Source organism: Erpetoichthys calabaricus, chromosome 10 (assembly GCF_900747795.2).
Source record: "Erpetoichthys calabaricus chromosome 10, fErpCal1.3, whole genome shotgun sequence".
Taxonomy (NCBI): domain Eukaryota; kingdom Metazoa; phylum Chordata; class Cladistia; order Polypteriformes; family Polypteridae; genus Erpetoichthys; species Erpetoichthys calabaricus.
The window spans coordinates 103,457,011-103,481,031 of record NC_041403.2 but is presented as its reverse complement, the minus strand read 5'-3'; the positions used below and the strand labels follow the sequence as shown (position 1 = coordinate 103,481,031).

Below are 24,021 nucleotides of genomic sequence, written 5' to 3'. Positions count from 1 at the left end.
TTGTAAGGAGATCCACCAATGCTGACACCTATGCTGTCTAGTGTGAAGGTGCTGACGTTCACTTTAGAATATGTGGCTTTGGGTGTGACTTCTTATGGATGTGGGTGGGGGGGGATTGTTGAGGATTGTTGTTGCGCGAGCGTCTTCTTTCTTTTTGTGTTCCTGTGTCTTGTTGAATCCCCCTCTTTGTGTGTGTCCCGTCCCTCGCTTGTAGGGTCTGTGGGGTGGTTTTGTGTTCTTTTTTTTGTGTTCCATGGGCTTGTTGAATCCCCCTCTTGGTGTGTGTCCCGTCCGGTGCCTGTGGGGGGGGGGGTGCCTTGCTGTTGTGCGCGAGCCTCTTTTTTTTTTTTTTTTTTTTTTTTTTTCGGGTCTAGTTTCGTGTGCAATGTGTTTCGTGCTTTTCCTGCGTTTGACTTTGCGCCTCATTTCTCCTTTTTGTATGTGCTCACTCCTTTTTTCTGTGGTCTTGTCCGCCACTCGCGGCCCCTCATCCGCCTTTGTCGCCCTCTTTTCTCCGCCTTTCTCCGACTCTCGCGGACTCTTTTTGCGCCTGCGCCTCTCGCGGCCCCTCATCCGCCTCTCTCGCCCTCTTTTGTCCGCCTTTCTCGGCTCCTCAGCCGACTCTCGCGGACTCTTTTTGCGCCTGCGCAGTACGTCTTTTTGCAGCTACGGCCCATGGCCGGATGTGCCTGCGTCCATCATCCGGTTTAGCATTCTCGGTTAGTAATATGGACAATGACAACCTTACCATGTAGTCACAACAAGGTTTCTAGAAGAACACTGCCTTGATTAAAGGAAATTTCAGAAGAGAAAAGAGGGGAAAAAAGCATTTGAAATTTACCAATGAAAAAAGGGTGAGAGAGCCATTTCTAAGGCTATGAGACTCCACCACGCCACAGTGAGAGCCATTCCTAGATAAAGAGCATTTGAAACAAGAGTTGAACCTTCCCAGGAAAGGTTGGCTTGCCAACATTACCTACAAGGGCACAGAAATGATTCATTCAAGAAGTCACAGTGGATCCAAGAAAAACATCCAGAGGACTACTGGTCTCTGTAACCATAACCAAGTTCAGTATTCATGATTCAATAATAAGAAAGGGACTAAGTAAAAATGGGATAAACTGCAGAGTGGTAAACAGAAAACTTCTTCATTCCAAGGGTGACATCAGTGCTTATTTTGAGTGTACAAACAAAACCAGAATGATCTTCAGGCCTTTTGGAGTAATATTCTATGGACAGATTAGTCAAAAGTAGAGGTCTTTGGATGACATTGGTCCCTCTGTCTGTTGTAAAGCTGAGACAGTGTTGTGTAGTAAGAACAACATATCTGCAGTGCAACATAGGGATGGCAGTGTGAAGATGTGTTGTTGCTTTGCTTTCTCATGACTTGGAAGACTTGCTATTATTGAAGGAACATTTCCAGAATATTGTTAAGGAGAATGTCTGGTCATCTGCACAAGTATAATTGGGTTATGCAGCAAGACCGTAACCCAAACACAAATGCAAGTCTACAATTGAATGGCTTAGAAGAAACTAAATTAAAGTTTAGAAGTGGCCTAGTTAAAGACTCGACTTAAAACCAATAGAGATGCTGTGCCAGGACCTGAAATGAGAAGTTAAGGTTTGCAGATATACCTGTTAGTCTGAATTAAAGTAACTCTACGACGAAAAATGGCTAATAATTCAACAGCAATGAGAAAGACTGAAATCAAAATAGTTTATTGCCTTTAGTTGGCAATTATTGCTGTTACCAGTGCTGCAGCCAAATATGGTTGAGAGGGATGTTGGATAACCTTGTTTCTTGAGTTAAAAAAAAAAAAAAAAAAGCAATGATTTAGAAACCATTCATTAAAGGTTCCCTTTCTGTAATATTGAACTTTAACTAAGGGTCTGAGGCCATCCATAGACTAAAATTAGCAAAATCAGAGGATATTATGACAGGGATAAAGATTTTTGTATAGCACTATAATTATAAAAAATAATCTGCTATCACAAAGACTTTTTAGACAAGTGGAAAATGAGCATGCCGACAAAAAGTCAGCTTAGAGTGAATGCCAAAGTTAAACATTTAGGTACACCATAAATGCTAGTATCATGTTGGTAAATGAAAATGGAAAATATGGTTACCTCACCCTGCTTATAGTGCAAGAAGAGGGATGAAGTCTACTGTGTTTGCTTTTAATCATATTTCCTTAACTAATATTTTGGCTTGCAGTTATATCAGATTATATTATAATCTTTTAGGTGTTTATGAAGTCTGTAAAATTGGAATGGGTTCTGGGTAATATTGAAGCTGCCTTGGACCTTTGTGCTGAAGCTTTGAAACATTATGAAGATTTTCCCAAACTATGGATGATGCGAGGACAAATCGAAGAGCAAACTGAAAATGCTGACAGAGCTCGAGAAGCTTATAACCAAGGGGTATGTTTCACTCAAAAAATTATTACGAAGAACACACCTTTATTGTGGTTAGCGCAGCATGACATTTTTTAATAGATTTCCTTATTTCATTTCAATAGTTGTTTCATTGTCAACATCATGCGATGAATGATTGTATTCAAATGTATACAGTCTAGCATTATATTAAAAAAGTCATCTACAAGTCAATTAAATTTGAGTGCTGTGTTATTGAAGTCAAGCTACTGTGAAAGTCTATTGTATTATTTTCACAATTTGCTCTGATTTATATGGAATACCATTTGCACCAAAATGAAATAAATAACTTCCTAATAATAGTCACATGCAAAAGTACAGCAGTATATATGAATGAGTCAATAAATTATGAAAAGTTGTCTAATTATTATGAAATACCGGTGCTAATTTTCATTTCTGAATGGACCTTAAATATCACCACTGTTTATCTCAGAATGCCTCTTTTCATGACAATTTTGTCATTTGTCAATCAAGACAAAGACCACTTGGACGAATCTGTTCCTATTGGTTAATCCTTCACTGTCCCATTACTTTTTCCTGATGGTAGGCTGCCAAAGATCTTTAACATTACTTGCATTCCAACTGGTGAACTTGCATAGTTAGTCAAAAGTTGAGGTGGGTAGTTTGAATAGAAATAGATCATTTAACACATGATGCCAATTTGAGATGAAATGATGATATATTGAAAATGCTCAGACAAAGCAGTGCTGTCCAAAATATTGACAGGGGTGAAGAAGTTGTTAGCAATTTAAGACTAATTGAGCATTTTGTCTATATAGAAAGGGCCCATTGGGAAACCACATAGGCACACATTAATGCAAATGACCTTTTGTGCGGACAAGCTGCTCAATTAATCTTAAACTACTGAGCATGTCTTCATCAGAATGAATATTTTGAAGATAACTTTTGAACATTCCCAAACACCATCATATTGTGGTTGAGACTTCTCTTCACATTTACAGGGCTAAATGCTTCAGTGAAAGTAACCCATTAGAATCTCTACATTCCACAAGCCTTGAGAACATTTAAGACGATACATAGAAACTTTCACAGGATGGATAGATAACCCCTATGAAGGAGCTGTATGCCTTTCTTGCTGAATTAGTGAGAGTTAAAGAGAGAGCCAGAAGGACATTTTGAAGAGGCAATCAGATGTACCGGCAGCATGTCTTCTTTTACCAAGCATTTCCCATGGATTGTAATAGCGAGAATGTGTAATTAGGTATTTAGGCTTTAAATGCACAATTTATTGTGATTTCATAAGCACACACATTGCTGGGTTACAGTTATGTTATGTTAAACTGTTACTATATCTGTCATCTGCAAAACTAACTTTAGCAGCTCTTATTGGCTCCAGTTTAAGATTATTGCTAGCCTCCAATAAGGTAACAGTAATTGACAGCAAAGCAAAAACCAAAAGGAACAATTTCAGCCCATTGGTCTTGATTGACTGACAAATGATGTAACCAGCATAAAAAGAGATATTCTGAAATGGAATAGCGCTGGCATTAAAAGAGTCAATCAGAAATGTGCCGTTCAGAAAGGACGTAAAATCTGCAATAATTTAATGTAAGGTAATATTATAAGCCAAATAAAATTAACATTATGTTCCATAATTAACTTTTAATAATACTTCATGATTTTTATTTAATTAATGCTTTTCTCACAATATATTGTTCCATATATATAGTAGCTGTACTTTTGTGATGATGTGATGATTTATTTTATAATAGCCATTAGAATAATTTTGTAATTTCATTGTGGCACAAATTGTATTCCATAGATTTATAGCTGATCATTATTAAAACCAAATTTAAAAAGTACATAGTACTATTAGTAGAGTGACTCCAAACCCCCAAGATTGTTTTAACTCTATATAATGCTCTCTCTCTCTGTCTGTTTCCCCATGAGAGTTATATGTCTTAAGTCTTCAACAAATCTTTGCAAGTAGGTGAAATATGGGCAGTTGACTTCTCACTCATAACACTTTGTATTCCAAAATCTCCCTTGCTTTTAAAAATCGTCACTATTCAATCTAAAATAAGTCTTCACAATTCAGTCTAAAATGTGTGTACAGGCTAACCCCTTGTACCTTTTAGACCTAGAGTACATAATGTTCAGAATTCCCCTTATTGTGCTCATGTCATGTTAGGTGTTCAGTAGCTTCCTACATAAATTTTAGCACCACTTTAGAGTCAGGGCTATAAAGCGGAGACTATATCTCTTAATTTTTCATGCCTACAATTCCATTATTCCATTTTTTAGTATTTTTAGACCACCCCAAAGTAATAAATGAGTTAATAAATAAAATTGATTCAGTCACTTGGATTGATTTATATTATGCAAACAAGCTGTTGAATTTGTAATTTTTAGATTTATGCAGTTTAAATCTTCTTTTTTTCAGACTTTTACTGAGCTTTTCTCACACTGGGCAATTGGGCCTTTTTGCATTTTTTATATTTTACTATTTGTCAATTGTTGATTAACTGAGTCTTAATTCTGCCTTCAAGATCATCATGAGGCAGCACAGTATATGACTCAACACAGCTTTCTCTCCAATCATAAAAACACATACAGTATTTACACCTTTTTAGGAGTTAAAAACTACTGCCAAAGGTTAAAAGGTTTTTTTGTTTTTTTTACATTGAAAGAGTATTTTTGCATGCAGCAAAAATTTTTTTTTTTCACTTTATGGGACAAAAATGGAAATGTTTTGGGGAAAACAATATACATTGACCTGGTTCTTTTACATGCTAAGCATTTATTTAGTGATCTTTTCAATTATGATGTTAGTTCTCTATCATCAGTCAATCAAGCAATCAGTTAATTAGGGTTTTAGTCATCAGTGTATTTTCTAGTTTGGTTGACTACTTTTATTGTGTATATTACTCAGCTGGAATAATAATTACCATATGTTTGTCTGATGTAAACAATTAGAATAAAATGCATTTTTTTCTTTTATTTTAGTTGAAGAAATGCCCTCAGTCCATACCTCTGTGGCTGTTGCTATCTCAACTGGAGGAGAAAGCAGGCCAGTTAACTAGAGCCAGAGCTATCTTGGAAAAATCACGTCTGAAAAACCAAGAAGCTCCCGAGCTTTGGTGTGTGCATATTTAGCAATATTTGTGTCCTTATGTTTGACATATTATTAACATCTGCTTACTTATTTTGGTTCTTAAAATGTATTTTATATGGTAGCATTTTCCAAGAGATTATATTTATAGTGGATTGTTGTAATTAAAATATCTTGCCGAGCTGCATCTCCCTAGAGATATGCAAGAGAGGACAGAGCCGACTATACTTCCTTAGAAGTCTGGCGTCCTTCAACATCTGCAATAAGATGCTGCAGATGTTCTATCAAATGGTTGTGGCGAGTGCCCTCTTCTACGCGGTGGTGTGCTGGGGAGGCAGCATAAAGAAGAGGGACGCCTCACGCCTGGACAAACTGATGAGGAAGGCAGGCTCTATTGTAGGCACGGAGCTGGACAGTTTGACATCCGTGGCAGAGCGATGGGCGCTGAGCAGGCTCCTGTCAATCATGGAGAATCCACTGCCTCCACTGAACAGTATCCTCTCCAGACAGAGGAGCGGCTTCAGCGACAGACTGCTGTCACTGTCCCGCTCCACTGACAGACTGAGGAGATCATTCCACTGGGAAGGGGGATTGGGGGGTTAAACGTTAACATTATACAATGTTATTGACTGTTATACCTGCCTCACACTCTCCACCTTGCACTTTTTAATTTGCACTGTGTTTTTATCACTCTTTAATTAATATTGTTTTTATCAGTATGCTGCTGCTGGAGTATGTGAATTTCCCCTTGGGGATTAATAAAGTATCTATACATACATACATTCATACATACATACACAAGACAACAGAAAGATCTGCCCATCCATTTGTATATGATTTTGCCCATGGTCATTCAGTTTGTGAGATCTGATTTGTGTGGCATACATAGTCTTCTGATGAAAGATTGTAAAATTTTGGCTTAGAAAAAATGCATACTATATTATGAATATATTATCAACAAGCACATTGGAGACTGAAGGTAATCTTGGAAAATCCAAGGATTTTTTCCGGTTAACATTTCTGGCACACGAGTAACATTTTATTCAAAAACAGTTAATTACTGGTAGAAAGCATAGGCTCAAACTCCCACAATAATATCAGTGGCATTAAGCAAGTTAAAATAAAATTTATTATTATTATTAACTCAGTCTAGAAAACAGTTGTTCTTATGTTAAATTTTTGTTATTTCACTTTGATGCAGCATATATAAATTCTGGATTTTGTATATTTGGAAATAGTACAGAATTGAGTAAAATGCAGAAAAATTGACCTATTTTTAATTTTTTTTATATATCTGTTGTTGAGTGTGTTAGCTTTTCTTTGGAAGCTTTGCGCATCCCACTATAAAGTATCTATTGTGACTTTTGGTTGATTTCAGAGTGTCTTATTTTGTGTATATTAATGTGTTTCATATTTACCAGTTCAACATACAGTCCTTCCAGAGATCAACAAATGGAATTTGGGTTCATTTTCATTGCCAGTTATCCCTTTTTATAAAGAAAGAAATCCAAGCGTGTTTCTTTCTTTTCTGAGGAGTAGGGCTCATGTTGTTCTCACTGTTCTTCCTGATCTTCTGACTGTTTGACCTATTTGAACAATATATGTATGTTAATTACATTTTATAATTATGGAAGTCGATTTTGTACTTTGGTCTGTGCTTAAATACTTTGACTTTGTTTTTTGCAGGCTTGAGTCAGTAAGGTTGGAATACAGAGCTGGCCTCAAAAACATTTCAAATACCCTAATGGCTAGGGCACTTCAAAAATGCCCCAACTCAGGTTTGTATGTTCCAGTTCTAAATGCATACATAATAGGTATTTAAAATGCTTATCTTTTACACTGTATTCTTCTCAGCCCTTATTATTATAAATAAAGAAGTAACATCCAAAAATAACATTTAAAATATTAGCTTACACACTTAAACTAAAAAATTGGTTTATGCTGGGGTTCAAATTCATTCATTATGTATATATATTAAGAAAATACATCTAGCACTCCAGAAAGTAATATCTTTGTTAATAAAGAAGGAGATGTGTTTACAATTTCAAGAGTAGAGAAAAGCCAAGCAAAATGACACCTTTTATTGGCTAACTAAAAATATTACAATATGCAAGCTTTCGAGGCAACTCAGGCCCCTTCTTCAGGCAAGATGTAAATTTAAGATGTTTACATCTTGCCTGAAGAAGGGGCCTGAGTTGCCTCGAAAGCTTGCATATTGTAATCTTTTTAGTTAGCCAATAAAAGGTGTCATTTTGCTTGGCTTTTCTCTACATTCATAATGGCTAACACGGTACAACACCCTAGTACTACAATTTCAAGAGTGTAATATTTTCAGCAAAATATTTTGGCACCAGAACTTTAATACCGTTTCTTTATTTGTAATATTTGTAGTTAGTAAAACCATATTCTTTTTGTAATTACTGAGTAAGTAGATTGAAAAAGTTATTTATCTTAAATCGCTTCTATTTTCTCTCTATATATCATTATCATCATGTGCTTATTCTGATGAGGATCATAGTAGCAATACACTGAGCTGCCATGGCCAAGTTTATTTTTGCAAAGCAACTTCTCCTCCAACCTTGCCTGAAGAGAATAAGCTACTTTTTTATGAAAGAAGGTTATGACATCAGATTTGTAGGGGACAGTTTTCATCCAGACATTCCAGTGGGCACTCAGTCTGAACTCAAGAGGGGCGGTATTGTCTGAAAGTGGTAAAGATGTAATACTTTGGTTGCCAAACTGGATGCTCTCCAACCTTTGACCACCAGGTTCCGACTGGTGATCTCCACTTGCATACTTGTCTAGTGATGTGGGCCGTTGTATCACTATTCTGTGCAAGGCTTTTTTTTCTTTATTTTCCCCTCCACTTAGACAAATATTTAATGGGTAACCCAACATATTTATAAGAATCATTGAGGCACACCAAACCCCCAAACCAAGGTCACAGTCTAGGATGTGTTTGCATATACATATTATTTAGCTATAAAGTTAAAAGCAGTTTTAGATGAATACCATACAGCTTATGAGAATAGTTTATTATTGCATTTCATATCTCAAAGTTTAAAAAAAAGTCTAATTTTATGCTTAGTTTATAAAAGTTGTTCTTTTGTTTTTTGTTTTTGTTCTTCTGTTGGATGATTTTTGCGTAAAGCCAATTGATGTGGTGTATACTTCGAGTTGAAGAGCATCCATAAATTAGTTTTAGTCCATATGCAAATTATTTAGTTTGTTTTCCATTTGGAGTTTACTTCTTCAAAGCAGACAGGGAAAATCAGGCAATTCTGGACAAAACTGGACAATAATCAGACCGGGATAAGTTAATAATTATTTGACATCATTTTAAAACTTAATTAACTGCTAAAACATACTTAATATTATACCTTATTAAAATTACATATCTAATGTTCTATATATTATATGAAAATAACTCCAGGTGATATTAATGTATTATTTTTCTCTCCTTTTTAATTGATAGGAATTCTTTGGTCTGAAGCTATTTTCCTTGAAGCTAGGCCTCAAAGAAAAACTAAGAGTGTGGATGCCTTGAAGAAATGTGAACATGATCCACATGTTTTGTTAGCTGTAGCAAAGTATGTTTTTTTTTTTTATTATTTTTACCATGGTTTACAGGGGAGTGATTGTCACAAGCATATACCACTTGACACATTAAATATTTTTTACGTTTTTGTTTTATTACTAACAGTTTATAATATAGATCTCATCACTCATACACGAGGTGAGACACAAAAATAACCGGACTGACCTTGGGGCTTTCCTGGAAAACCATCTGGAGGTCGGCCGAACTTGAATCATAGAACTATATCCCCTCCTACATGGCCAGTGAATAGCCCAGCCAGTATTTGCACAGCAATTGCTACACGAGTTGCCTCTATAATGTCGGGTGAAATAAATTGAACAGCTAATCAACATCAAATTTCTCACGAAATTGAACAAAATGGCCACAGTAACTTATGAAATGATAAAAACAGTATACAGTGATAACAGTTTGTCTCGCACACAAGTTTTTGAGTGGCACAAACGTTACAAGAAAGGACAAGAAAATGTGGAAGACGTTCAACACCCAGGTCGCCTACACTCATCAAGGATAGATGAAAACATCAAAACGGTGAATTAGATTGTTTGAAATGATTGTACTGCTTTTTCTATAACGCAGTTTTTGACTGACAAAAACATTCCTGTCCTCGATCATCCTCCCTATTCACCCGATTTAGCTCCCTGTGATTTTTACTTGTTCCCGAAAATTAAAAGTGACCTGCAGGGAACACATTTTTCTTCAATGGATGAAGTGAAGACAGAAATGGAAAGCCTGTTGAAGAACCTCAAGCAAGAAGATTTCCAGCACTGTTTCAATCAATGGAAGATAGATATGGAGCGGTGTAGAGATCAGGAGGGGGAGTATATAGAAGGTGACAATGTTTAGAATGCTGTAATTCATCAATAAATATATATATTTTTTACCAATCCAATTATTTTTGTGTCTCACCTCGTATGCCAGCAGTTTTTCAACAGCTGGGTTGTTAAAGCTTATTTTTTTGTAGAGAGAACTTATTATTGATAATGTTTTTATTTGACATTTGTGAGTTATAAATAGTTTAGACAGAACTTTTTTTGTCACTCTGAGAAATTTGGTGTTTTACAGGAGCTCAATAAATAAACAAATGTAAAGAAAGAAAAACTTCTGACATGGCAGTTCCAGTCACAGTGAGGCTTTATGCAGACATACTGCCATTTGTATAAAATAGCCCCAGTAGCATTTCTTGATGCACTTCTCCTGAATAATTTGTTGGGTGAAAGTACTCAGTTTTTTAGTGCGTCAGAGAAAGGATGTGCATCAGTGTTCATAATGAAACTCAGTTTTGTTTGAAGTCTATCCTTTGCTAGTACCTCCAGGGGGTCAAGAGTATGTTCCATAATTGAACCTGTCCTTTTAATTGATTTTTTGTTTAATTTAGTTTTTTGCGCCTCTCTTAAAGTGATTTTACTGGCTGTGATGAAGTGGGTTGGCTTCACTCTCCCGAAACCATATTGGGAGCCTTTTGAACCCCCATCGCCTGTAACATTACCAAGGGATGGGCCTTGGCAAATGAGGGTACACCCAGTCAGCAAGTGCAGGTACTTTTATTAAAAGGAATCAAATCAAGCAGTCAGAAACTGCAGTGCTTTTTCATTCAATAAATAAAAAAATCCACATATTCATTAAACAAGAAAGCCAGTGTCCAAAGTGAAGGTCAAAATGCAATAAGTAAGTTAAAAATCAAAGGTAAAACAAAGTCAGGCTTTCTATCATAAAATCTATAAATTTGGGCCTCTGTGCTGCACCCTTCCTCCTCTGTTTCTCTGCTGAATCACCTGTCGTCCTGCCCATCATGGTCCTGTCTCTCCTCATTTATTTTACCTCTATCCTCTCTCTGTTTTCATTCCTTCAGCCCAACATGTATCTTACCATTGACCCACTGACTCACCTCTCACAGTTGGCGGAGACATAAGCAGCTGTGGTTCCTTCCACCTAAGGCTTTAGACATGACTGCCTCTGTTAGCGTGTCTGCCGTGCCGCTACAAACCAGCTCTCCTGTGTTCCACATGCCCAAATGTTGGGTCTTCTGGATCCTTAGGGAGATTCTCTGTCATTCCCTGCTGCCCCTCATCTGTTCAGCAGGGAATTAATATGCCCATGAAGCAATGATTGCTCATTCCTCCACGGGGCCCTGACCGCATGCCTCAATTCCTCTGTAATGGCTGATTCTAACCTTCTAAATTGCTCATTTTCCTCTCCCTTTTCTGTTTGGACTTTCTCCCCTTATGTACTTCCGTGAGCACAGAGCCTCACACACAAACTGCCACGGCCAATGAAGCAATCCAGGCAGACCATGCCTTGTTTCAATTGTACCACCAACTCCACACAGCCGCGCAAGCACCAACAGAAATCAAGCCTGCTATTTATTTATTCATTCGTTCATTCATTTATTCAAAAATTGACTAAAACTTGCTAAGCTGCGGACCCTCTATAACTCACTAGCGCAGCACATCACAACATAGAAAATCACAATGGCCGTCACAGAGTGGTACAATATGTGAAAAATGCCATTATTCAACTTAAAGGAGTGCAGTCTCCAAAGTAAGAAATAGCCTACTCTGACCTTTGTTATTTAAGTTCCCTATGTTACAAGACCAGTCCAGCTTGTCATTGATGTGGATCCTAAAGTGCTTGTAAGAGTAGACCACCGTTATACCCACTCCCTTAATAGAGACTGGGTATAGAGGCTGTTTGGTGCAGTGAAAGTCAATAACTAGTTACAGTGGAACCTCAGGTCACGAACGTCTCTGACCACATACAAATCGGGTTACGACCAAAAAGTTCGCCAAACTTTTGCATCTGTTCACGACCACACACTCGGGTGACAAACAAGCCAGTTTCCCTTCTGGTTCCTACGCGCCGATGATTTCCGCACGTGTTCAGACTGTTCCTGTGCAGCGAGCGAACAAGTGAGAGAGAGAGAGGGCCGGCCGGCCGAGAAGGCAGTTAAAGAAAGCACCGGGCTTGTTTTTTAAAGAGACTGATTCGAGCATTGTTTTAACCTCGTTGTATTTAATGAAGACTTTTTTCTATTGGATTTTAACCTCCACTTCACTTCTGTTTACAGAGATCGGTTCGTAGCATGCATTGATGCAATGTTACTTTTCTTGGTTGTTTATTAAATTACGGATTTTTCAAATGTTCATGTTTTTCCCTGTGCTTAAAACTCATTAAAAAAAAAAAAAAAAAAAGTGCTTACAGCGAGCGGTTCGTAAGGCTATAGTGTGAATTCTTGCAGTTACTTTTCTCTGTTCAAGGTTTTCTCAGTGTTATTCAATGTTTTTACATTTAGTTTACTATTACGCTGTGCATTCTATGGTATATTTAACTATTTTTGTGCTTAAAAATCTTTAAAAAAAAAAAACATTTACATACAGTTCATACGGTCTGGAAAGGATTAATTGTATTTACATTCAATCCTATGGGGGAAATTACTTCGATCACGACCAAATCGGGTTACTACCAGAGTTTTGGAACAAATTACGGTCGTGACCCGAGGTTCCACTGTACTTGGTTTTGCTGATGTTAAGAAGTTGCAGACAATTCTTTCTTTGAAACAGGAACAATGCATGTTATGTTTAAGAACATATTTGATTGACTATCATTCAGGAAATAATAGTAATTGTCACCTAGGCTCTGTATTTTAAAGATGCACAGTAGGAAACTGACCTTTCTTTTGGAATAGTAAAATGTTAAAGCAAAATGTATGCCTCATTTGTATATTGCAGGTTATTCTGGAGTGAACGCAAAATAACGAAAGCCAGGGAATGGTTTCTTAGGACAGTTAAAATTGATCCTGATCTGGGAGATGCCTGGGCATTCTTCTATAAATTTGAATTGCAACATGGAACAGAGGTAAAGGTTATGTTTACTGCCTAATATGGATATAATTGGTGATAGATATTAAATAACTTAAATCCTGTTCAGTGTTGATTCCTGTCTTTTATATACAGTGTATCTGGAAAGTATTCACAGCGCATCACTTTTTCCACATTTTGTTATGTTACAGCCTTATTCCAAAATGGATTAAATTCATTTTTTTCCTCAGAATTCTACACACAACACCCCATAATGACAACATGAAAAAAGTTTACTTGAGGTTTTTGCAAATTTATTAAAAATAAAAAAACTGAGAAATCACATGTACATAAGTATTCACAGCCTTTGCTCAATACTTTGTCGATGCACCTTTGGCAGCAATTATAGCCTCAAGGCTTTTTGAATATGATGCCACAAGCTTGGCACACCTATCCTTGGCCAGTTTCTCCCATTCCTCTTTGCAGCACCTCTCAAGCTCCATCAGGTTGGATGGGAAGCATCGGTGCACAGCCAATTTAAGATCTCTCCAGAGATGTTCAATCGGATTCAAGTCTGGGCTCTGGCTGGGCCACTCAAGGACATTCACAGAGTTGTCCTGAAGCCGCTCCTTTGATATCTTGGCTGTGTGCTTAGGGTCGTTGTCCTGCTGAAAGATGAACTGTCGCCCTAGTCTGAGGTCAAGAGCGCTCTGGAGCAGGTTTTCATCCAGGATGTCTCTGTACATTGCTGCAGTCATCTTTCCCTGTATCCTGACTAGTCTCCCAGTCCCTGCCGCTGAAAAACATCCCCACAGCATGATGCTGCCACCACCATGCTTCACTGTAGGGATGGTATTGGCCTGGTGATGAGCGGTGTCTGGTTTCCTCCAAACGTGGTGCCTGGCATTCACACCAAAGAGTTCAATCTTTGTCTCATCAGACCAGAGAATTTTCTTTCTCATGGTCTGAGAGTCCTTCAGGTGCCTTTAGGGAAACTCCAGGCGGGCTGCCATGTGCCTTTTACTAAGGAGTGGCTTCCTTCTGGCCACTCTACCATACAGGCCTGATTGGTGGATTGCTGCATAGATGGTTGTCCTTCTGGAAGGTTCTCCTCTCTCCACAGAGGATCTCTGGAGCTCTGACAGAGTTACCATTGGGTTCTTGGTCACCTCCCTGACTAAGGCCCTTCTCCCCCGATCGCTCAGTTTAGATGGCCGGCCAGCTCTAGGAAGAGTCCTGGTGGTTTCGAATTTCTTCTACTTACGGATGATTGAGGCCACTGTGCTCATTGGGACCTTCAAAGCAGCAGAATTTTTTCTGTAACCTTCCCCAGATTTGTGCCTCGAGACATTCCTGTCTCGGAGGTCTACAGACAGTTCCTTTGACTTCATGCTTGGTTTGTGCTCTGACATGAACTGTCAACTGTGGGACCTTATATAGACAGGTGTGTGCCTTTCCAAATCATGTCCAGTCAACTGAATTTACCACAGGTGGACTCCAGTTAAGCTGCAGAAACATCTCAAGAATGATCAGGGGAAACAGGATGCACAGTGAATACTTATGTACGTGTGCATTCTCATTTTTTTTATTTTTAATAAATTTGCAAAAATCTCAAGTAAACTTTTTTCACTTTGTCATTATGGGGTGTTGTGTGTAGAATTCTGAGGAAAAAAATGAATTTAATCCATTTTGGAATAAGGCTGTAACATAACAAAATATGGAAAAAGTGATGCGCTGTGAATACTTTCCAGATGCACTGTATGTGCACACCCTTTACGATATATTTTTGTCTTAAAAAGATTTTCATTTGTTTTGTTTTGTTGAAACTAGTAACTATTAGGAGTAATCAGTTTCCTGTTTTCAGGCAGTCATAAAATATACAGTGATCCCTCGCTATATCGCGCTTCGCCTTTCGCAGCTTCACTCTATCGCGGATTTTATATGTAAGCATATTTAAATATATATCGCGGATTTTTTGCTGGTTCGCGGATTTCTGAGGACAATGGGTCTTTTAATTTCTGGTACATGCTTCCTCAGTTGGTTTGCCCAGTTGGATTTCATACAAGGGACGCTATTGGCAGATGGCTGAGAAGCTACCCAACTTACTTTTCTCTTTCTCTCTCTTGCGCTTTCTCTGATCGTGACGTAGGGGGTGTGAGCAGGGGGGCTGTTCGCACACCTAGACGATACGGACGCTCGTCTAAAAATGCTGAAAGATTATCTTCACGTTGCTACCTTCTGTGCAGCTGCTTAGTGAAGCGACATGCTGCACGGTGCTTCGCATACTTAAAAGCTCGAAGGGCACGTATTGATTTTTGCATGTTTGTTTTTCTCTGTCTCTCTCTATCTCTGTCTCTCTCTCTCTCTCTCTCTCTCTCTCTCTCTCTCCCTGCTCCTGACGGAGGGGGTGTGAGCTGCCGCCTTCAACAGCTTTGTGCCGCGGTGCTTCACATACTTAAAAGCCAAACAGCCCTATTGATTTGTTTGCATTCTCTGTCTTTATGACAGTCTCTGATCCTGATGCACACTCCTTTGAAGAGGAAGATATGTTTGCATTCTTTTAATTGTGAGACAGAACTGTCATCTCTGTCTTGTCATGGAGCACAGTTTAAACTTTTGAAAAAGAGACAAATGTTTGTTTGCAGTGTTTGAATAACATTCCTGTCTCTCTACAACCTCCTGTATTTCTGCGCAAATCTGTGACCCAAGCATGACAATATAAAAATAGCCATATAAACATATGGTTTCTACTTCGCGGATTTTCTTATTTCGCGGGTGGCTCTGGAACGCAACCCCCGCGATGGAGGAGGGATTACTGTATAAGCTAATACTGCAGATATACTCTTCATTTGAGCTCTATAATCAGCATTAAGGTAATGATATTTTATACGAGGAACTAAGATTGCTTTTAGAAGTAAAATTAGATCTGTGAATTGAACCACTGACCATATTTCAAAGCAAATATACTAGCACATTAGTTCTTTTTATTTTTTGTGATGGTTAAGAAATCCTTAAGAAAGTAGGTTTCATAGTGTTTGCTACATTAAGAGTGTGTGGTACAGCTGTAGAAACAAGATACAAGTAAAAATTGATCAACCTGGAAAAATTGTATTTTTTTTTTTTTTTTTTTGCAATAGAGAACATCAGGTAGCCCCCTTTGTTAGTGGTTGCGCATTCCATTACCTTCTGACAAAAAACAGCATATACCAGTTCAACAGTGGAGATGATGACAGAATAGCTGTGGCTGCCTCATATCCACATGATAAATAAAATGAAGAGCTGGTTTGGAAAAAAAGTGTGTGCTCCATCCACACACATGCACAGCTGGATTTCTGCACATACTATGTGGGATACAGCACAGAGCCGCATGCGCTACAGAAGCTGAGGCCCCAAAATTAATCAGGATGCATGAGAAAAGGTTTATTTGTTTTTCAAAAGAAATGATTCCTTCTGTTAAACTATTCAGTCCTGACCACTCCTTTAAACCTTTTACCATTAGTGCTGATTTGTGCACCACTACTTTCCCGTATACGACATCCCTGAGTTTATGTGTCTCCAGTGCGCTGCAGATAGTGACAAAGGGTGTCTTATTGTCAGCATATGCAGCTGCAATAGAACTGATTGCAGGCTTTCAGAACAAAAATACGTAAAGAACGTGATTTGTTGTGTTTCAGAAGCAGCATGACAGATTCTAGTTTTAGTGATAGTTAAGCATACAAAGGTTATTATTTTGCATAAATAGTTAACTCTGACACCACTTCTAAATGTGCATGGTGTAACAGGAGCATTGTGGTTCACTCCTCTCCAGGACGCATGGCAGAGACGTATCAGATACAGATGGTAACTTAAAGAATTTCAGTCTGTTAATAAGTTGTTAATACAGCACATTAGCAGAACAACATGTAAGATTTATTGATAGCTTAACAAAAGTGCTCAGAGTCTGCACAGTGGTAAAAAAAAAAAATACTATACCTGCTGAGGTGTTTTAATTTTTTTCCAATTTTTCCATGTCGTTTTTTTCTTTTTTTATCTTAACATTTAAAACTACATAGTATTATGAAAATAACTGGACCCTGATAAATTTTTCTAAATTCAAAATATATATTTGAAGCATCTGAATCTTTGTTTCAATATTTGACATGGCCTGCCATGCTCTGGTGGCTATCAAGTCAATTTCTAAGCTTTGGCATTGCATACTCTCTCTGTAACACTCATATTCTCAGATGCTGCTATCCATTGACCAATTTCACAATCTTGCACGACTTTCTGTTCTTGTGCCTATTTAAGTTTAGGTAAACTCAAAGCTTTGAAATGTACTAGTCTTCCTGGTTCTTTCAGAAAACCTAGTTAGGGCCTGAACAATGGTTCAAGCACAGGGGTTCCCTACCTCAAAAGTGTTCCCTGCACACAGGCTTCAACTTGCCATAAACTGTAAAAAATTAAATGTTTTTTTTAGTACTTTATTAAGATGATGTCAGGACAGTGGTGCCAACAGAAAAATAATTTGTGAAGTGATTTGATGTATCCATCCATATTACTAACCGAGAATGCTAAACCGGATGGACGCAGGGACATCCGGCCATGGGCCGTAGCCGCAAAAAGACGTACTGCACAGGCGCCCCAAGAAATGAGGCTCTGCGAGAGACGGACAAGACCACAGAAAAAAGGAGTGAGCACAGAAAAAAGGAGTCAAACGCAGGCGCCGCACGAGCAAAACACCGCCCCCCAACCATCACACACACACAAGCAACGGACGGGACACGCACAAAGAGGACGATTCAACAAGCCACTGGCACACAAAAAAAAAGAGCCCGCAAACCACCCCCCCCCCCCCCCCCCCCCCCACACACACACACACAAGCAACGGACGGGACACACACAAAGAGGAGGATTTAATCCCATTGCACACGAAACGGGACGCACACAAAGAGGAGGATTCAACAAGCCACAAGCACACAAAAAAAAAGAAGCCGCGAGCAACACACAAAGCCCATTGGACACGAAACGGGACAGACTACGGACATAGCACACGAAACGTACACAAAAACGACGATTCAGACCCACGACCACAGTAACATAAATAACAAATGACACACAAAGCCCTATTTCTAAATGAACCGTCCGTATTAAACATACGTCATCTCAACACGTTCACAATATGCAGCATAGGTAGATCTCATTACAATGAGGCACTATTAACCGTTCAACCGCAGAAAAGGCTCCATATTAACAGTGAGTGCAATACTCCTTATTACTTATCCATATTTATAGAAGAAAAAATGTCTCGGCTCCAAAAACGCAAAGCTCAACTAAAGCTTCTAACTAACGATGTACCTAAAAGTAAAAACTTTATGAACTGCATTAGATCCTACAATAGTTCATTTGCTTTTGCATCTACCGGAGTAAATATCAGGCCACCAAAAGGCAATGGCCCATACTGCTTTCGCATATGTGCACAAATACTGCATCGCATTGGAACAGTGCACCCTGAAACAAATCAACAACGCAAATATGCACAAATCTACATCCTAGATCCACATGACGCAATCTATCAATCAAAGTGCTGCATCGCAACAGGCACGGATTCAAAACGAAACACCTCCCGTCTCAGACATACGTTAACGGCAAGGAAGGCTACAACGGGCTTCTCACACAGCACAGGCAAATCGATTACAGCTCCAAAACAACATGTCCCAAATACTACACATGCAACAACGCGCCTCTCAAACGACACAAGCAAAACATACACCAGGAAAATTCATTCGGATTAATGAATGTCATTTGCAATCATTGTCATTCAGTTCACTTCCCTGAAGAAACAACTGGCAATACAAGTAATACATTTACACGTTGTTGTCAAAAGGGTCAAATTAGACTGCCTCCTTTACATTAATATCCTGAATATCTACAGAAGCTTCTAACTAACGATGTACCTGAAAGTGAAATCTTTATCAACTGCATTAGATCCTACAAATCGGTATCCACTATGAACATTAACGGTGGCACTGCACGTGACATCCGTCTTGCAAAAATGTTAATTATTGATGAATGTGCATCCAGTCACTTACTCAACACCATTCAATAAATTTCTACAAACGTTTATGAATAATAATATTTGCTTTGGAGGAAAGGTACTTTTATTAGGAGGAGATTTTAGACATTGCTTAGCTATTCTTCCACATGCCATGCGCTCAGCTATTGTTCAGTGCACTTTAAAATACGCAGACAATTGGCATTGCTTTCAAAAGAAACAGTTAGTAAAAAAGATACGATGTCCAGAACCAGATCATAACAATTGCTTATTACAACTGGGAGATGGTACACTCACCAATACAGATGGACTTCAGCCACATATTATTACAATTCCTCAAGCCTTTATCTGCGACGACTTATTGACAGACAGATTTGGAACAGCAATCTCATTAGACCAAATGCCCCTTTTAACACAACGCACTATATTATGTCCAAAAAATATTAATGTGGAAAACATAAATACCCAAGTCATTGCATTACTTCCTGGAGAGACACAACTCTTTCTAAGCTGTGACAAACTTGACTCTGATCACAACAATAACCATCTTAAATGACCTTACAAGTTCTGACCTGGAATTACCTTTTACACTTAAACGGCGTGTACAAAGAAATTTTCAAATAAACCTTTACACTGTGCCACACACTTTATTCTTTGCTTTCTATTTGCATCATCTACACCTTCACACTATTCTATATCTCATTCATACATCACGCTCTTTGTCATTCCCAACACCAGGGGTTGGCGAGCGAAGCGAGCAGGGGGCGGAGCCCTCTAGTTTAGAAAGATTCCACAATCTAGTATAATGATAATAAGGAAGCCATGTGATAACCATTAAGCAAAACGTGCACATGATTAGGGCACTGCAGAGTTTTTTTTAAAAACAGTGGAGAAAACCTAAATAAAAGTTATAAGAAGGTAATCGTAAGCATTATTTTTACAACTTTTCATTCATGTTTGTTGAATTGCTATATACCTTTAATACATAGCACGGAATAGTCTTCATTCTGTGAAAAACAATAGACTGATATGCTTCTTGAGAAAGCTCATTTTGGCCAGGTGAATAGAATAACAGGTTTCAGCTGTGCTAATGCAGTTGCAAAGGATTATTTAATTATCAATTAGCATGTAATTGTGACCAATTAAGGATAAGCTAAAGGAATTGACCATTAGGACACTGGAGGAATTGCTGCTGAAAATGGGGCCTTGCAGCCATATGTGAATAATAAATTAAAAATCAGTCACTTCAAGCAGTAATAGCCATTATAAACACTAGTAATGCCTTGACTATATTTTTAATCAGTCTAATGGTATCTTGATAATTAAAGCTTACAATTACTGTCAAAAACATGAAAATTTCTGGATGACCCTAAACTTTTGAATGGTAGGGTAAATACTTCTGGAAAATCTGAACCGCCTCCTCTAATTCATTGGTCAAGAGTCCTGTCTTCAATTCAAAACCTAATTCTTCTTTATCTAGAGAAGGAATTTACTACTGGACTGTGTCTGTTGGAATAATATTTTCTATATTCTGCATTTGGTTTTTATTATTCCCTTTCCCCCCTTCTCTCTTCGCTCACCAACCACTGTGTTTGGTTTTCTGGATACACACTTTTAAGATTTTTTTTTTCTTTGAATTGTTGCGACTTCATTTAGTTTCACTTTTATTTCAAAACTTCGTTAAAAATAATATTTGGAATCTTTTGAGTCCCAACATGCTGAATGTTTTAAATGAGGTCCGTGAGACATGTGTTTAATGACTGTACCATAATTCAGGATAGGCTTCTCTGTTTGGAATTTCAGCACAGACAAAACGATCTACATCATCAGCAGTTAATAATTTTTTTGCAAAGTAACCAATAAATGCATGTGAGGTAAACCCCATTTTTGAAATTTTCTGACTTAAACTTTAAAGCCTTACAATATTTACATACTTCTGACATATTACCTATGTCCATATATTCGATCTCTGTTCGCCTTTTCGTTATTTTCGTTAATGCAGTGTTTACTTTCTTTGTTTTGACACTTGTTTTTTTCTGCTTTCATATTGTGTATCTTGCTCTGCATGTGTTTCGCGCCTACGTTTTTTTTTTGAGTCTTTTGAATTCCACTGTTTTCATTATCTCTAACTTGCTCTGCATGTGTTTGGCCCTCTTGTTTTTTAACCTCTTTATGACGTTTTACTTTGTTTTCTACTCTTTGTCTTTTATTTCTGACCTCGCTTTGTCCTGCTTTTTTTTTTTTTTTTAATGACACCTGGTCCGTGGTGATTTATTTTCCCTTTTTTCGAGTAATAATTTCCGTTTGTTTGCGCTACTTGCGATATTTACTTTCTTTTTTTTGATACTTTCTAATTTTCCTGCTTTCATATTCTTTAACTTTCTCTGCATTTGTATCGCACCGTTTTTTTTGAGCGTTTCAAACTCCATTGCTTTTATAATCTCTAACCTGCTCTGCATGTCTATAGCGCCAATGTTTTTGAACATCTTTATGAAGTTCTACTTTGTCTTTTAATTCTGTGCCTGATCGGATGTGCTTTTTTTCAATTCTACTTGTTCCGGGCTTATTATTACTTTTCCTTATTTTATTTTTTTGCACCTAGATTATTCTTTTTCTTTTTTTGCATTTTTTTCCTCACCAACGCTTTTGAGTCTCTTTTCTCCGCACTGCTCTTTCTTCCTTGTTTAGTCGTCGGCGTTTCATCTATAACGTATGGACCTTGTATGCTTTATATGTGCTGAGAGCCCTGGATCTGTGTGTGCTCAAAGCCTTTACACGACTGAGTGTTTTGCTGCCCGTGGTCTTATTTGATATTGGTTGTAAGTAGGGCGTGTCTTGCAAGAATCTCATGTTCTACGTCCCCACAAGACGGTCCTGGATCAGTCTCTTGGCACAAAGTCACATGTTTAAGGTCCCCATGAGACGCTCCGTGGCCTTTCGTCTCACGGGTCTTTTAAGTGTCTTCCGTGATCTTTACATGAAGATCACGTCTCGTCTCCCTAGTCTTTCTGTCCCAGGATTTTTTTTTATAATAGAGAGATGGGACTAGAGATAGTCCAGTAGCTATTTGCCATTTTGTGGAATAGCAGACTGTGGTCTTATGCCTCTAAAGAGGGTCTTTAGTGGTTCCAAGTGTTGCGTAGAATCCTAGCAGTATATATCTATTATGCACCTAGGAGGCACTTATGCATATGAATGTGTGTTGCTGTTCAAAAAATACTTGAAATTTAATGTGCCCAAAGCCGTAATAGTCATCTTATATTTAATTGGTTTCTAGATATGTACCATTAAAATATTTTAGTTTTTGTGAAGTTATATAATAACTTATTAAAAATGTATGAATTATTAAGTAATTAAAGATTGTATGGGATGTTTTTGTTTTAACAGGAACAACAAGAAGAAGTAAAGAAGCGCTGTGAAAATGCTGAGCCCCGGCATGGAGAATTATGGTGTGCAGAGTCCAAGCATGTGCTAAACTGGCAGAAGAAGATTGGTGAACTTTTAATCATTGTTGCTTCAAAACTAAAAAATACCTTCTAAAATAATGTGTTTTTTACTTCATTTGTTTAGTTTCCTTATTTACACAATGCTTCTACAATAATATTGTATATAATATTATTTTATTTTTCCTTCACACAAACAAAACAAGCTTTTGTCCTCATGCAGTTTTTTTGTTTTGTTTGTTGCTGTTTGAACCATATCAGAAATTATTGTTAATGATGTGGCAAATGTGGCATAGTATGTTGTTGATATTCCTTCAGGAGTATTTCCAATTCTATTTCAAATCACTGATAAACTGATTCATAGAAATCTCCAGCAGATTACAAAAAGCCAAACCAGTTAAATTACCATAAAGTAAATGACCCTTGTTGTATGTTTGTGAAGCGACGAATAATTCTATGCCAGTGGTTCAGTGCACTTTGTTGAAAAAAGCAAAACCTTGTATGTTTTGATCTTCTCATATGCCGATGCTTTGCTGTGTAAATGATCATTTTTATATGCAGTAATGGTTTTGCTTAAATCTGTATGAAACATTGTTATTATTTTGTATTAGAATTGTGACCTTTGTTTTTAAATGATTTCAGTGCTACTCAGATTGGTTTTCCTCATTGTCATCTCAGCAAAGTTTTTCTTAATTCTTACTGTTCATTATTGTTGATGTTCATTAAATTCATCACTCAGTACTAGAGTAATGTAAATACCAACTTATACGTGTTTTCCTGGCAAAATAAATAATTTGAATTATTCATAGTGTTGACATTTTTTGTGATTGTATTTAAAAACTTTGTTTTAAATTTTCAATAGAAACCCTTCTTGACTTTTGGTGGAGAACTAATACGTGCAGGTGGTGAAATCCCATAAAGTATTAATCTAGAATCCTTCTTTTGCTTTTCAGTGATTGTGATTGGGTAGGCATGTAAATCTGCAGGCTGTCCACATTTGGTTTCAGCCTTGTATTACTTGGTGCTACGACTGGTTTCACTTACTTACATATTGAATGTTTTTCTCTTGGACATTGTAGTGATGAAAGTTTGTTTCTCCTGACAGCTTTCAGAAATATTTCTAAATTTGTCCTCTGTTCTCTGCTACTTATGTTGATTGTTTTGCATCCTAGAATTTATGGTTCTACTTAAGTAGCCATCCTGTAAAGTTAAATTGTGTGGCTTGCTGTTATTTATTTTCTAACATCATACAGTATTTTAATAGCCATTTTGCCTCTTTTATTACAGGATTGCAGGAAGACAAGTTTTTTCTTAGCCCCTGTAAGCACAGAGAAGGAACCAAATGGCGGTCTGTCGCAGATCATGCTAGTAGTGTACACATTAGGGCAGCAAAATCGAAACGATTTCACTGATAACAATCAACGATGAAACATTTGCCAGTGGATTTGGTTTTAAGTTGCCTCATTACATACATCATTTAATTGACCAAGAGTAAAGTTAATCCTAACTCTTTTAGCAACGTCGACTGGGTTCATCTTGAACTGTTTGCTGCCAACGTGGTGGATAAAATAAACCAATACACTCAAGGCAAGTTTTGTTGTTGCTTAATAGTGCTTTCAGCCTTTTACTGTCAATAACCGTTAGTGAAA

General features: G+C 37.6%; 1 protein-coding gene and 1 long non-coding RNA gene across 2 annotated transcripts in view; one reads left to right on the top strand and one right to left on the bottom strand.

Moving 5' to 3' along the window:
* LOC127529421 (uncharacterized) overlaps positions 1-22,156 on the bottom strand; it is a 155,209-nt gene extending 133,053 nt beyond the window's left edge. The window contains exon 1 of the long non-coding RNA XR_007936106.1: positions 21,648-22,156. This is a non-coding gene — a long non-coding RNA (uncharacterized LOC127529421). The remainder of the gene's footprint in view (positions 1-21,647) is intronic.
* Positions 1-23,176, top strand: part of prpf6 (PRP6 pre-mRNA processing factor 6 homolog (S. cerevisiae)) — a 64,447-nt gene extending 41,271 nt beyond the window's left edge. The window contains exons 16-21 of the mRNA XM_028811678.2: positions 2,245-2,421; positions 5,401-5,534; positions 7,193-7,284; positions 8,982-9,096; positions 12,830-12,956; positions 22,317-23,176. Coding sequence (XP_028667511.1) covers positions 2,245-2,421; positions 5,401-5,534; positions 7,193-7,284; positions 8,982-9,096; positions 12,830-12,956; positions 22,317-22,469 — 798 coding nt within the window. The 3' untranslated portion in view covers positions 22,470-23,176. The remainder of the gene's footprint in view (positions 1-2,244; positions 2,422-5,400; positions 5,535-7,192; positions 7,285-8,981; positions 9,097-12,829; positions 12,957-22,316) is intronic.
* The last annotated feature ends 845 nt before the right edge of the window (positions 23,177-24,021 follow it).